This window comes from Nyctereutes procyonoides, unplaced genomic scaffold, assembly GCF_905146905.1.
Source record: "Nyctereutes procyonoides isolate TBG_1078 unplaced genomic scaffold, NYPRO_anot_genome, whole genome shotgun sequence".
NCBI classification, from domain to species: Eukaryota; Metazoa; Chordata; class Mammalia; order Carnivora; family Canidae; genus Nyctereutes; species Nyctereutes procyonoides.
In genome coordinates, this window is record NW_026575036.1 from 256,957 (window position 1) to 273,428 (window position 16,472).

At 36.6% G+C, this 16,472-nt stretch overlaps 1 protein-coding gene across 5 annotated transcripts in view; it reads right to left on the reverse strand.

Moving 5' to 3' along the window:
* Positions 1-322: 322 nt before the first annotated feature.
* The window catches only part of RERG (RAS like estrogen regulated growth inhibitor), a 114,704-nt gene continuing 98,554 nt past the window's right edge, over positions 323-16,472 (reverse strand). For all 5 annotated transcript variants that reach the window (XM_055318922.1, XM_055318924.1, XM_055318925.1 and 2 more), the window contains 3 exons: positions 10,831-10,887; positions 3,660-3,733; positions 323-2,095 (listed from right to left, as the gene is read on the reverse strand). In XM_055318922.1, the coding sequence (XP_055174897.1) occupies positions 1,688-2,095; positions 3,660-3,733; positions 10,831-10,887 (539 nt within the window). In that variant the 3' untranslated portion in view covers positions 323-1,687. The remainder of the gene's footprint in view (positions 2,096-3,659; positions 3,734-10,830; positions 10,888-16,472) is intronic.

A 16,472-nucleotide genomic window follows, 5' to 3' on the forward strand; every position in this document is an offset into this window, starting at 1 on the left:
GTCCCTCTGGGTTCAAATCCTGGTTCCACCTACTAAATAGCTGTGCAGTCATTTTTTTCTTGGGGCTCAATACCTTCATCCCTGCAATTGTGATCAGAGCAATATCTCTTGCATAGGGTATTTGAGGATTCAATGAGATAATACACAAAGTGCCTAAAATATCACCTAAGCATTCTACCAAAAGAGCTATTATTATGAACGGAAGCTTATTTTTTATATCACATGCACTGCTTTGTCAACTCTGCAATTTGTCTACTCGTCTCTTCTAAAATTACAAACTTTTCATGTTATCAGAAGAAAGAATGCTGGATGTGACAGAATGTGAAAATTATGCTTTTTATTGGATCACATAAAATAGTTACACCAAGTTGTCCAAATGCACTGGTGAATTAAAGCCTCCCGCTCTTACAAATTTTTATACATATATCTATGCATTTATAAATACACACATATGTAAAAGATATATATTTTCTTCTAAAATAAAGTGCCCAAATCTTGATATGTGGGGGCATAATAGGGAAAAAAATCATAAAGAAACCAGTTATAGACTGTACTTTCACAATATAAGGATCAATATAAGGATTATACACACAATATAAATGTGTGTATAATTTACACACATTTATCCAGGTATAGTGAACTTTAATTACTCATTCTTTTCTGAATTCTGAGTGAATTAATTTATCCAAAATATTAGAAGTCATATAGCCAATTTAATGAATCAGAAGCTAATTTTTCTTACTGTGCCTAGCATTAAATCGTTGGCTCCCCAATGGAAGGGTAGTTTAGCTTCATTCTTAATTTTCCTGTGTTTTGGACCGTTGTCTTTCTGCTAAGATGATAAGTGGAGAGATAAATGAATCAGACACCTCTAATTCTAAATCCTCTTTTAGCATTCAATAAAAATCAGGGTTTGGTGAAAAAAGCCTTTAATGTCTTTACATTGCCCTGGGCTTGGTGAGAAATAGCCCAGCAGGATCTGAATTGAAGGATCCTGCTGCCTCTCTTATGATGAAATCTTACTGAAGCGACAGAAGAATCAGAGTACAGTGATCAAGAGCTCATTGAGAGAACCCACTCAAAATGAAATGGAACTCTACTACAGTGGAAAACTTTGTGACAACAGGTTTGAATTTAAGAGCAGAATAAGGGCTAAAAGAAAAACTAGATAATTTAAGACAAGTAAGAAAATTCTCATTTCAAATAGAAACTAGGGTTCTACTCCCTGCTCCAGTTTCTCAGCTTTCTTCCTGGGCTTTTATTGTATTTTCTATTATCTTACACTTTTAAGATGATCATTTGCAGTCTTTGACAAGGAATGGAATTTCAAAATGCCTTTGAAAAGCCTTCAACCTATTGAAGCAAGGTGAGGATGCCTAAAAATAGCTTAATATGAACCCAGCCATTTCATAATCTCTGGTGATTACAGGTTCAAACAGCAATAGAGTGGATCTTATTCAAGCAGGAAAGGGAGAAATTGTCAGCACTAAAATCGCATAAAACACCCTATAACTTCTCAACATATGGAAGACCTGGGAACAATGGGAAGTCCAGACATTTCTCAATGTCAGAACAAGGAATGGAGTATTTTCTTTTATTTTGAGACGAAGAAGGGGGGAAAATGGGCAAGAAAGTGTTTCTAATTACCTGACCCACTTCAGTAGGGTCTTTTCAAGAACAGAGCCACCTAACTACTGATTTTGGTGAGCATCTTGTTAATGGCTTGCTTGACATGTGTGGTGGAGCTTCGTCGCCTTGTCTTGCCCTGGACCATCCTCCTGCGACGCACCTCTCGACACAGCTCATAGAATATCTCCGTGATGTTTCCTTCTCCAGTGCAAGCAGAACACTCATAAAAAGCACATGCCAATTCGGTGGCCAGCTTCTCCCCTTCTTCTGTACTAACCTGTCTGGAGTGGTCCAAATCAGCTTTGTTTCCAACCAAGATAAGAGTCACATTCTTAGGCTTTTTGATCTCATCCAGGATGTTCTTAAGTGGGAGAACTTCCTCAAAACTTCCTCGGTCAGTAATGTCATAGACCAGCACAAAGCCTTCCCCCCATCGCATGTGTCCTTCCCTCTGAATGGTATCTTCCTGTTGACAAGGAAACAATGGCAGTTGGGGAATTGGAAGTCATTTCAGTGTATAGATGTTGCTCATGCTAACAATTAGTCCTTAAGTACTATTCTTTATGTTTGGTGTCATTAAAATGTCTTGATAGAATGCCCATACAAGCTTACCTTCTCAATCAGTTTGGAATAGAAGCATTACTTACTCACAGACAGATATGTCAAGGAACTAAAAACATTCTAACTGCATAGACCTTTTACTTTCTGCTTCTAATTTTCTATTGGACATATTATTAAATCCATAATTACAAGAACTATAAAGAAATTATCTTAGTTGAGTGCACTGCCTCCAAGGCTTTTCATCACAATTAAAGAATCGGCAAATAGGTAACAAACAAGTAGCTCTTTTGCCACCCTTTAGAGATCAGATTTAGAGGCACAGCTTAGTAAGTGGTTTTGATTTCGTTTTTTGCTTTAATCTCTCTTGCCTTCAGATCTTAAACAATTGGGCACCAGAGACAGAAAAACAGTGAAAAATTGTATAGTGAGTCAAACTCAAAGCCAAGGGCTTTTGGCTTTTTTTTTCTATCTAAACACCCCCAAAATATTACACCATCCCAATAATGATAGAAACTCATTTGAAGTGATTTTCAAAGGGGGTGATCACTCTTTCCTAGGAAAGCAGCATGCAAGATTTGAAAATGCATTGCTCACATGGGCTTATATAACTCTGGAGGTATGTAAGTCCCTACCATGTCTCTCTAGAATCAGGGATGGGTGGCAGGGAAAGCATATATAATGAGGTGATGATGAGAAATAAAAGTGTCTAGCTGGTTTCAAGAACATTTCTTGGATTAAATACATTAGTTCAAGTCTTCTTCAGGTCATAGGTCACTGATAGAGCACCATGGAACCTTTCAGCTTCCTAACTTTCACTCCTATTGGTCATTTTATTCTTGGGAACTAAGCCTAGCTATGAACCTAGCTGTAATCTCAGAACTTACTGCCATTAGGACAAATTTATGTTAGCTTCCTTTGTTATGGATTGCTTATTATACAATTATGTAGCTCAAATCTTCAATAGGATGTTGTGAAGCCTGGAAAGAATATTACAGGAGAGATTCCTAAAATATTCTGAAAAAAGATTTGGAGGTTATATAAGTTTAGAATATAATATATACTGAAACTCTTAAGGATTCATCTTATACCTTGGCATAGAAGACTCTGAGAACTTCCCTATAACAATACTTGTTTAACTCTATCAGAGCATTTCAAAATACTTAACCATGAACCTCTTAATATCTTGCCAAAATATATGTGGCTAATTCTGTTCTAGATGATGTCATCTGGATGTTATAGTATTTTCAATCCTCCTCCCATCCTGCTAAAGTACTGGGTAATTTATATAGGTATGCATACATAAGCTGTTCCATATATGTTAGTATATAAATAACTAGATAATCAAAGAGAAAAGTCTTTAGGCATCATTAGTTAGTGGGAGGAAGGTGTCTTAATTTTATTCATAGTATGCATGTATACATCTCATTTTTATTTGATCCAGGAAAATTTTATCTGAACCCTTTATTCACCTGACCAGCAGTATCTAGTATCTCCATGGTGACAACTTCATCATCGATGGTTGCTTGGTGTCGATAGGTGGATTCTGAGAGAATGAGCAAAAAAATATTAAAAAGCAAATTAGTCCATGATTTAATTTGATGCTTAAAATACAAAGTTGTTACAGAAGTACATCTGTTTATACAGCATAAGGGAATGTGCATCCCAGGGAGGAGAGGATGGAGGTGCAAGAATGTGCCATTTCTATACTCTTTGAAATCCTAGAAGTACAGGTTCTCATGTGCGAGTCACAGATTTTCAGGGTATATAGCATGAGGGTATATCACCTGAGAGAATCTTTGTCTCTTTGCTCATTTTATTCTCCTATGAGGCCAGCTTCCTGATGTTCTCTTCCTTCTAAAATAAGGCCTCTACATCCTAGACTGAGAAAATGATTCCCACAAAATGCCTTCTACCTTGATATTCCTAAAATCCTGTTTCAGGGAATCACTGTTAGTTATTGTACCTGACAAGATGACATATAAGCAGGAGTTGTTCATTTCCTTCAAGACCCCAGTCCTGGAAATGCAGTGGACATTAGATAAGGTGGATAAGCCATTCATGTAAAAGATGACCATGTAAAGCTATGAGAAACCCTTGTGGCAGTAAAAGGTAGTTAGGCCCCATGTTTGGTGGTTGTAAGGAAAGCAGAGGAGGGCTGGGTTGCACAGAGAGAGATGCAACAAAGCAGAGTTCACCTGCTCATGTTACCTCTTCAAGGTAGAAAAATGACAATAGCTCAGTGCCAGCTGAAGGCTGGTAGGGTAATATCAGAGAGGTCCCCAAACTCTACTGGGGTGAGGAGAAGTGGGCAGATACAAGAACTTTGGGTGGTTTAAGTGTGCCTTTCACCACATGACATGGCCAGAGGTTAAAATAAATACCAACTGGTACTGCTCTGTATAAAAACTAAAACAGTTGAAATAATGAACTCAACAAATGATTGACTGAGCCAATGAAGGTCAGGTTGAAGAACTCTTCCAGAAGGCATCAGTACATGATAAGAAGAAGGAAACTGTAAAAGTAAAATATGAGAGTTGGATAATTGAAATAGACATGTTATTATCTCTTATAAAATGAGCCTCAAAGAGAATAAAATACACCGGGGGGGCAGGGGCAGTGAAAATACTTGAGGCTGTAATAACTGAGAATTTCCCAGGAGGGAAGGCCTTGAAACAGTTCAGATCCAAAGGGCTAAAAGGACAACCAAGGAAAACATCATATATAAATAAACCATATATATATATATATATATATATATATATATATATATATATATATGAAACAGATATAATATATGAAACATATATAAAACATCACAGCAAAATTTAGGGATATCAGTGATAAAGACAAATTTTAAAGGGTCAACAGAAAAAAAGCACATCACCTATAGAAGGACATGACTCAGATTGACATTAGATTTCTCACCAGTAAAACTGAACTTGAGATCCCAATGGAGTAAAATAGACTAATCAAACCACACCAAAAGCAATCAAGAATTATAATTCTTGATGATACCAATATACTGGGGTGGGAGGAGTGGGGAGACACAAGAGGCAGTTCTTTTTTAACCACAGTTTTTGTTACTTTGCTACAAATATAATCTCCTACCTAAAAGACAAACTGCAGAAAGGAAGCTTAACTAAGTAGCATAACCCAGCCTTCTGCCTGCCATCAGCCCTGTGTCATGAACATTGCCATAGGCATGGCACATGGCTGAAATCTTTTCTGAACAGTACAATTTAAAAATGAATTATGTTCAATAAATTTTAAAAGAGCATATTTTGCAGTATTGTTATTCTGTTAGAATAGGTAATCTGTATGTGGTATGTACAATAATTCTCAATTCTAGAACATTCCATCCTCCTACTCTTTATGTTAAATGAGAGATTATTATTTTGTGTAATTTAATGCTCTAAAATACCATGTGTAGCAACTTCTCATCTATATATGTTCTCTTAACTATTTCCTTTTGCGTCTTCAGTGCTCCAGTTTGACAAGGAGAGGCCCAGACAGCAGCATGCATGTTAGGATCTATACCATTTCTGTTTCTTCCACTACTGTTCTGTGGTGGCCTTTGTGCTACCTTCCTTTTTAAAAGGGCTGGCATCAGCCTTAGGGCCTGAAAAACAGAGTTCTGGGCTCTCTTCCATTTCTTTACACCAAAAGTTGTCTGACAGGGACATTTTTCTCTGTTGCTTCTATGATAAATAGGATATGTATTTCAACCACAGAAGGCCACAGTAGGGGGGAAATAAAATATAATGAAAATTGTATGAAGTTGTGTGATTCTTTGGCTGTTTGTTAACTGAAACGAAAATGATGGAATGCAGGAAATGAGGGAATGTCTGCCACAGACATAGCAGCGGGGAGTAGCAGTGATTTCATCTAAGCTGAGTATTGGTTTCATGCCATTTTGAGCCTTTTCTCTTTAAGCCTTTTCTCTCTCATTAGAAACCCATATCTTCATGTAAACAGTGAAGTATAGCCCACGCAGGCAAAATGTTGTGCCTCTAAGCGCTAACTTTAATGAAGCTAATTCTAAAAAAAATATTAAGTACTTTTTGGAATTAAACTTCACTATTCATTCTAAAACAAGAGAAAATGTGTATATGTTGGGAGAGTGGACGCACCTTTTATTTTGTTTATTTAGCATAAACAAAAAATAGAAATTCCGAGTCTTTTTTCTTTTTAAAAGGAAGGGGGGGGGGTGATTGTTTAAGGCATATATCTAAATGAACCAAACTATCATACACTAAAGACCAATATTAGTTTCAAGATGCAATTTGGTATATTAAAAATATCTGAATTGCATTGTATATGAACAATACATGATCTAAAACCTGCATTCAGTAACATTTCTATCAATAGAAGTGTATTTTGTATATTCCAAGAGAACTTGATGCTCAAAGAGATGTTGTAGATGCTTAATCCTTTACTGATTTGGCTTTTTTTGTATATTTTGACATATTAATATGGACATTTAGCCAGTACAGTAACAACAGCAGTTAGTAATGTTGATTTATGCTACAGTGGAAATTGTACTGACTTGAGTTCTGTTACTGGTCTAACCACACACAAGCCACATAATCTGGGATGAATTTATTTCACTCGACTTGTTTCCTTATTTGCCTAATGACGACCTCAATGTTTCCTGCTGTGCCAATACTGAATAGTTTCATGAGTTGGCTAAGTACCTCTGTTTTAGTATCCAATTCAGATAATTTGTTCTGGGTGTGCCTGTCTCTTGTGTAAACTTTTCTTTCCAAACAGTGGGTACTGTGATGCAGGAAGGAAGAACCAGTCACAAAATCCAAGTGTCATTGGGTCTGTCTCCCAATTCCTACCCTCGTTCCTATCTGAGCCTTTACTAACGAGATAGAGATGCCATAATCCATTTGAACACAGAGTAAAAGGTGCCTCCAAGATGGTAATAGTAGTGGTAAGTGCTGACATGCAGTCTCTCTCTTCTCCAGACACCCAACACACACACACACACACACACACACACACACACACACACACAAAACCATACACATCTAAGCCTTTGTCCATATGCTCTGCCACAATCAGCACTCTTCTGAGGGACTCTCAGAAGCAGGGATTCAGTTCCTGTTGGGGATCTAATCAGAACACAGACCCTGTTGCAAATAGAACAGTACACTCACCACCATAAAGCACTTTTGCTGGTCAGATGGTGCAAGTCCCAAACCTCAAAGGCTTCAGTGCTGGTTTTCAAATGCTAGTCATAGACCAGCTCTGATCCCTGACAAACATTTCACTGTGAAATGAGAAAAATTTAAGGAAAACTAAAATTGCCTAAAGAACTGAACTTTTTTTCTTAGTTTATAGCCTTAAAACACTTGGATGTTAAGTATACTTGCTATTTCTATGAAATGCAAGTGCAAATAGAATATTTAATTTAGGGACCCCCTGGGTGGCTCAGCAGTTGAGCACCTGCCTTGGACCCAGGGCATGATCCTGGGGTCCCGGGATCGAGTCCCACATCAGGCTCCCTGCATGGAGCCTGCTTCTCCCTCTGTGTCTCTGCCTGTCTCTCTCTCTCTGTATCTCTCATGAATAAATAAATAAAATCTTTTAAAAAAGCATATTTAGTTTAAAATTAGTTTTAAATAATTTTAGTTCTCTCTTACCTCTGTGCCTTGTTTGTATCTCTAATGGCAGTTCCTATGATAATACCTCTCTTTAGAAGACCAAAAAGCAAAACCTACTGAAATGAAAAGTCTGGGAATCATTTGCTATTATAGTTGCAAACATTTTCTTCTTAGATGTACTTCAGAGCAGTAAATATTCAACTACCATAATATGTCGAATGGTGTTCATAGTCTTTGGCTTCTCATGGAGCAGTAATTCTATTATAGGTTGAAAACACTGCACTATTAAAAAATGTTGCTACCTATTTTTGTTGAAGTATAATTAACATAGAGTGTTATAGTATGCTCCAGGTTTTTGAGGAAGGCTCTGGATTCAGAATTCAAGGCTATTTTTGTAAATATGCCACTTAGCTTTTTAATGGTAGCTTTCCTTTCTCGTGGTGGTTTTGAAACGCTATGATAGTGTAAAGTCAAGCCCAGGAAATGCTTGATTCATCTTGCATCAAATAGATGGGAACCTCCTGTAGGCTTGAACATTGGTGACTTCTAGCATGCATGCACACACACACACACACACACACACACATCAGTTTCCAGGGTGAGTTAATGAAACCCTCACCTAGAAGTGAGTCATACATCAGATACTCCTGAAGTCTGATCAAGGCTCTTGTTGCTTAGCAGCAGTAATCCTTTCTGAACAGTACAGTACAAGGTCACTCAATAAAGTTTCATTGTTCCTAGTGAGGGAAGCCTGTATTATAAATAACCAATGCAGGCAGATTTCTATTAACAGCAGTTGTTTTTCAGAAGGAATAAAACAAAAGGGACAATGATTCACCTAAGACTAAAAATAGTAACATTAGTTACTGGAACATATTCAGAGAGGTAAAAAAAAAAAGAGAGATAATTTTTTATAAGCTTCATCTTTTGTTGAAATATACTAGGATTGCTAAGTTAAATCAGGATTTTTCTACTGAGCTCCGGTAAACCATTAAGATTCTCAGGAACTGGGGATCCCTGGGCAGCGCAGTGGTTTGGCGCCTGCCTTTGGCCCAGGGCGCGATCCTGGAGACCCGAGATCGAATCCCACATTGGGCTCCTGGTGCATGGAGCCTGCTTCTCCCTCTGCCTGTGTCTCTGCCTCTCTCTCTTTCTCTCTCTGTGACTATCATAAGAAAAAAAAAAAAGATTCTCAGGAACTATAATCTTTGTAAAGCTTATATAAGTAATAAGAATATAAGAGGAGAGTGGGACAAAAATAGATAATAAATGATTTTTTAAAAACAAGTGCATTTTTGATACAAATATATCATTTTAAGATTAGATTGCACTTATATTAAAAACATGTTAAAATTACTGATGTTGAAAAACGATTTAAAAGCAAAAACAGAGAAGACTAATAAAAATAGAGACATCTTATTAGATCATAAAAAACTGAATACCATAAAGATGTGAATCTTCTCAAAATAATTTATAATTTTAATTCAATTTCAGAAAATCATGTCATGCTATTATAGAGTTTTAAAAATTGGCCTTAGAGAATAGACTAGAAATACTAGCCAAAGTAATTTTGTATAAAGTTTAAGAAAGAAGACCTCTCTACTGTGTGTCAAAATGTTCTAAAGAGCACAATTATGAAAAGTGTGTGGTATTGGTGGTGGATATAAAAAAAAAAAAAGCAAATCTAGAGCTGCATCCTAATGTAAATGACCCAATGTACTAAAAAAAAAAAAAACAGCTTTGGAAGTAGTGAGGAAAGGTGGGGACTATTTAGTAAATAGTTGCAGGACAATTTGTCAACTATTTGGAAACACTGTTGGATCTTGAGCCTGTACTTCTTACAAAAGTAAGTCCCAGATGGATCAAGAAGCTAAAAATTAAATAAACTTAAAAGATCACTCTGTATTCCTGTCTCTGGTCAGTTTTTCTTCATAGTATTTATCACTGTTTGACATATATTTGTTTATGACTCTTCGTATTTACTAGATTGTTAGTTCAAAAATCTAGAGGTTTTCCTTTTCTGCCTATTGATGTATCCTCTGCACCTGGGATAATCTGATACATAGGAGAGGATTTATGATATTTGCTGAATAAGTGAATAAAAGCAATAAAAGGAGGCATATATGGAAAGAAATATCCCTTTTTACCTGAACACTTGTAAGCTTGGAGTCATAACCAAATCAAAACAAAATGAAATTAAAAAAAAAAAGGAATAATTGCCCATTACACTATTCTAAGGCCAGCTCAGCCTGGATCCTGTTACTGGTAAGGAAATAATGTCTCTCCCTCCTTCTCTGGATTAAAAGTTGTTGCCCTTTACAAAACCAGCCTGGGTCCCAGATGTGTAACGAACAAAAACTCAAAAGATTATTTCAGAGTAAAATCTGAAGCAGAAATTAGAACCCAGGGATTGTCAGCATTGTTTTGAGGATGACAACAAAATAGGTATCTATTGGACTAGGTATAGGTATGTTTTGGACTATTTAAAAGCATGATGAATGCTTCATACATCAATATTATGCTACTTTCAAGATCCACAGACATTAATTTTTGCTGCTTCTTTTTTTTCTTTTTTAAATAGGCTTTACTCAGATCCACTGAAGAGAAACAGTTTATTTTTATGTTTTCCCCAAATCAGTATTCAGACAGTTTATTTTATTGTAATACTCCCCTCAGCATGGCAGTCTCTTCCACACCAGATTAGTCTTGTCCACTGGTGTCCTCCTTCTCCCACTAGAATGAATGATACTACATTTCCCGAAGGGAGGGCATCATGTTGTACCCACTTCCTTCTTATCTCGTCTCCAGTCTGACCTATTTTTTTTCATCTATGCATGAAAACCCTGCATGGTTCTAAGCACAGACAGCATGAGACACATGTCTAGTTTCTTTAAAGACTTTGCATGATTTGATAAGGCACTTCCCAAGCAGCTGGTAGGTGCTTCAAAATGTTGCAAAAGAAAATGTCATTGCTGCTTTTAAGTCATAAACTTTGACTGGAAAGAGGAGGAAATAAAATTTGACCTACCAAGAGTGGGATCATATTCCCAGATGAAGCGTTTGGTCAGGAATCTCACTACAAGAGCTGTGGAAAAAAAGAGCAACATTTCAAACAAATTTGTTAATTTTCTTATAGTTCTTATCCTTGTATCGAAAGAGAAATAGCTCAGACAACCATAGTGCTTTATATTTCTTGGCACATAAACTCAATGCATTTATTTACTTTTATTCAAGTACTTTTTCAATTTCATATTGTGGCCTAAAAACTTGTATAATGTTTTAATGGTACATTAACAGGTTAGATTTGTTCTTTTAGTTACAGGGTTAAAACAAACAAAAGACAGCACAACGTGAAAATGCTCACATATAAAATTTTTAGCAAAACAATAAATTTGGATGTGTCACAATACAGGTGTCTAAAGTTTGAATATTGATAACAATTAATAGCAGTGAGTTGAAAACACAAAGAATTTTAACTGTAATGAAAAGATCACTAGGTGGTAATTTGCATTTTAAAAAAATAGATAGTTAAGGGGCATTTGGGCAGCTCAGTCAGTTAAGAAGCTTAATTTCTTCTCAGGTCATGATCTCAGGGTCATGAGATTGAGCCCTGCGCAGGGGGAGTCTGCTCGAGATTCTCTTTATTCCTCTCTTTCTGTCCCCTCCACCCCACTTGTGTATGTATGTATGTGTGTGTGTGTATACATGTTCTCTCTCTAAATAAATATTTTTAAAAACCCAGCTATTTAAAATTAAGGATTTTATTAATGACTCATTAAAGCTCATCAAAGATGAAACTGATGAAACAGTACAGTCAGAGGTAGGGTCCTGAACCATGTGAAACACTACTTGCCTGATCTTCTCAACCCTTACTTCATCTCTATGAGGCGGATACTATGATTGTTTCCATTTTTCAAATAAGGAAACCAAGGCTCTGAAAGCTCAACAAATTTCACTGAGTTCACTTAGCTAGTTAGTGGCCAAGTCAGAACTTGAGCAGTGTAGTCTGTTTCCAAAGCCTGTTATTTATCCATTATTCTGAACTTAATTTAAGGCCTGGGCCAAAAAGATAATACTTGACTAGAACCTGGTGACAGAAGGAGAATTGGTAAAACGTGTCGGCTCCACTGTCCTTAAAAACTGGTAGGACATGGGGCACCTGGGTGGCTGAGGGGTTAAGGGTCTGCCTTTGGCTCAGCTCGTGATCCCAGGGTCTTGGGAACAAGCCCCACAGTCGGGCTCCCTGCTCAGCAGGGAGTCTGCTTCTCTCTCCCCCACTCCCCCTGCTGTGTGCTCTCTCTCTCTCTCTCTCTCTCTGTCAAATAAATAAATACAATCTTAAGAAAAGAAAACCAACAACCAATGGGACACATGCTCAACATTTTCCTGTAGGTGTATTGAAAACAGCAGCTTTTAATCTTTAAAATATTTTTTTTGGAAAAGGGTGTCACAGACACTTTTAAAATGGAATGAGAGCTTGGAATCTGTTCCCTGGTGAAGTGCATATTATGTGCATTTTGGCAAACAATTTCAGCAGGCTAATGAGCCCTCTGAAGACCTTCTGTGGTCTTCCTGGGATCCCATTGATCCTCACTAAAGAATGTCTATCACATTTTATAGTTTAAAAATATCTATTATTAGAGTTTGTTTTTTTTTTTTTATTTTTACCAAAAGGCCCTGGATGTAGGAGTCTAAGGATACTCCTGGAAGAAACAGAACTAGTTATTTGGAGATTACTGTTAGTTTCTCTTTGTTGCCCCTGCAGGATCAGCAGAAGTGTATCGTCCCTATCATAGTGTCTTATGTGAGAGATCACAGTGCAAATTGCAATGAGAACCTCATAAAACAGACCACAAACATATGTGGCTTGGCTGGAGACTGAGAGTAGCAATGTTCTTTCTAATTACAGAGTGTGAGTCTGAATTTAAGCCAAAATATTTGCAGTGCCTAAAGTAGCAAGGCCACTGACCCTATAATACTTCCCACAGTGAGTGTACTTGTGGTTTTATCTGCAATTTTCAGTCTGTCACTGTTCACTCTCTTGAGAATCCTTTTTTTTTTTTTTTTTTTTTTGGTGTGTAAGACGCAGTAAGCAGTAGACAGATATTTTTCTGTTTTTAAATTAGCATGTTAGGAAACATAACTAACTGCCTATAGTATCCATAGTTCACCTTTTGTTAGAATATGTAGTTTTAACTCTAAAAGTTTCAACTGGAAAAATACATTGATCAGACGTCTTTAAGCAATAAAATAGTAAAATTAAAGTCTTACATAACTGAAGTTTGAACTTCCCCAATTCTAAGACCATTTAAACTTCAATTATTTCTTCAAGAAATCTTTCTAAAATGTATTTGAGACTCCATTGCCTTTCAAAACTGAGTATATTGAACATAAGCAAATCATTTAAAAATGCCTAGATCTTAGTTAACAACCTGGATTAGTACCCTATGCAGTTACACAGTAATACTTTCAGAATCCATAGAATGGTTGAAGCAACACAACTCTAGAATGCTAGGGCTTTAAATCATTTTAGTTTTTAAGTATATATATTCATATGTACATAGCCTTTTTTCCTCCCTCAAATACCATGGCTTTCTCTCTTTTTTAAAAGATTTTTTAAAAAATTATTTATTTGAGAGAGAGAGAGAGAGAGAGAGAGAAAGGGAGAGAGAGTACAAGTGCATGAGAGGGGGGAGTGGCAGAGAGAGAGGGAGAAACAGGCTCCCTACTCAGTGGAACTCGATGTGGAACTCGATCCCAAGACCCTGAGATCACGACCTGAGCCAAAGGCTGGCACTTTACTGACTGAGCCATTCAGGTGCCCCTGGCTTTCTCTTTTTGCCACAGTCACTGAGACCAACTCCAAATCCATCTGTATGCTTCCTTTGTTACTTTTATTATTCCCAAGACTGATAAACCATATTAACAAGCTTGTTAGAATTTTTCTCACATTAGAGTAAATTATCTCTGTGGTTGGATTCTAAGGAAGCCGTTCTATGAATATAAACAGGATTCTGGTGACCTTTGAGATGTCATGTTTGTCATTGAGAAGCTGAGTTATTGGTTCAGTTGCAGAAAGCCACCTTCCAATGGGGAGCGTTGCTAGGCTTTATCATTGAAATCAATCTAAACATTTCTAATATTGTTAAGAGACACACATTATTATTTGATGGCCATTTTAACAATAGTATCATACTTTTAAAATTCATTCTATTTTTTTTATTGGAGTTCAATTTGCCAACATATAGCATAACACCCAGTGCTCATCCCATCAAGTGCCCCCCTCAGTGCCCGTCACCCAGTCACCCCCACTCCCTGCCCACCTCCCTTTCCACCACCCCTTGTTTGTTTGCCAGAGTTAGTTTTTTATTTTAAAAGATTGATTTATTTACTTGAGAGAGAGACAGAGAGACAGAGGGAGAGTAGAGGAAGACAAGCAGATTCCCACTGAGTGGGGAGCCCAATGCAGGACTCGATCCCATGACCTTGAGATCATGACCTGAACTGGAGTCAGGAGTCAGATGCTTAACTAACTGAGCCACCCAGGCGTCCCCAATTCAGCAAAAAACATCCAAACCACATTGAAGAATTGACATGCCTTATGTTTATTCTTGAAGGACATGTTTTTATTTCTCTCACACACAGATTATTCAATGGAAAAGACAAGCACTTGTCTATATTTTTAAGCTTTCAAAAGTATTTTAATTGAAAATTATTAGTCTCAAGAATGAAATAACTTTACATCCATGGAAGGGACTTCTGTTAAAGGCTCTATTATTTACATTGTGTCTGAGGTACTTTTGTGACATTCACCATTTACCGACGGAATCATAGAACTTCAATATTATTTACCCACAAATTTGATTATAATTTTATTTAGGAAATATGACTTTCACATGGGATATGTCTTGCCATGTCTCACCTCCTCCACCACTACCACTCTCATCACGTGGTTTCACCTGTTAATGATAATACAATTGCTTCCTCAGTAGTGTTCATCCTTCAGCTGCACCCCCAGAACTCCCTCAAACTATTCTCCACAAAGCAGTCAATGCTTCTGTTAAATCATCGCATGCCACATCTTTTCCCCAAATGCTCCCTGACTTTATCTCATCGGATAAATATATATTGAGTGCCTACTCTATCAGATTCTATTTTAGGACTTTAGAATAATCCAGTAAATAAGTGAGGTAATTTCCTGCCACTCCCCCAGTCATGCATTCCGTAAATCTACTACTACTAATAGTACTGTTAATATCACTACCACCACTACTACTAATAATAGTAATAATAAAAAAACTGAAAAGCTATTTTATTGTTATTATTATTTTACTTGATTTTTTCTTTAGAATCTGTATTCCTGAGGGCATTTAATTGGTTTATCACTGTTTTCTAGTATCTGGAACATTGTCTGGCACACAGTAGACTGCAAAACACTTGTTGAATAGATGAAAAAGATACATCAATCCTTGTTACAGCTCACTCTTCTTAGCAGTTAGATAACAACCAGGGGTTGAGAGAAGAAGCAGAAAAAACAAAGCAAGAGAGTTCACAACAAAACCATGCCATGTTTCCATAACTTTTTCTTGAAAGGTTATATAAATATATAATCTGCAATGCCTTCTAATGGGTACTTCATAATCCTCCTACAAATTATACTTCTGTAGTTTTTTAAATGATTAATACAAAATTGATTTAATTTTCTTTTGAATACCTTTTCCTCTTTATCCCAACTAGGCCGAGCAAAAGTCTTGATGTAAAATGGTGGTATGGATAATCTTTACGTTTGCTAGCAATCTGATATAAGATCTTGTTTTCCCTGAAGTTTTGAGGTTTGACATATTTAATTGGTTGCAGGTAAGTTTTTGCATTCTGAAATATCTTATTTTCTTCCCTTTGCCTTGAAAACCTACCTTTCCACTAAATAAGCCAAACTTGTCTAAAAGTTAATCTAGAGAAGAATATTTTGCTTAATGTATTACCTACTTGAATAACTCTGCATTATATGTGGTTTATTTTTATATTACTATAACTGAATTTCATGATTATCTATGAAAGCTGGCTTCTAGCAAAATGGAAAATTCACTAGGTAGAATTTAATCCAAGGAAATATTATTTAATGGGACATCAATTTAATAATTCCATCAGCTAGTTCATTTATAAGCAAATGCTAAAAGGTAACATTTCTATATTAAAATAATTATGCCATTTCTAAAAATTAACAAGTCTGGGTGAGTTATTCAAAATAATTTCCGGTGTCATTATCAAGAAGAAGAAAATATCAAAAGTACCAACTTTAATTATCAGAATCATATTTTAAAATCATGATTGAGGGGCAGCCCGGGTGGCTCAGTGGTTTAGTACCTGCCTTTGGCCCAGGGCCTGATCCTGGAGACCTGGGATCGAGTCCCATGTCAGGCTCCCTACATGGAGCCTGCTTCTCCCTCTGCCTGTGTCTCTGCCTCTCTCTCTCTCTCTCTCTTTCTTTCTCTCTCTGTGTCTCTCATGAATAAATATAAATAAATCTTTAAAAAATAAATAAAATCATGATTGAATATGATCTGTATGGTAAACCAACTTTCAGAAAGAAATGAACTTTTCAAGGTAAATGAACACTAACACACATGATAGCCTCAACAAAAATTTAAAAATATACTCAAGAGAGATTCT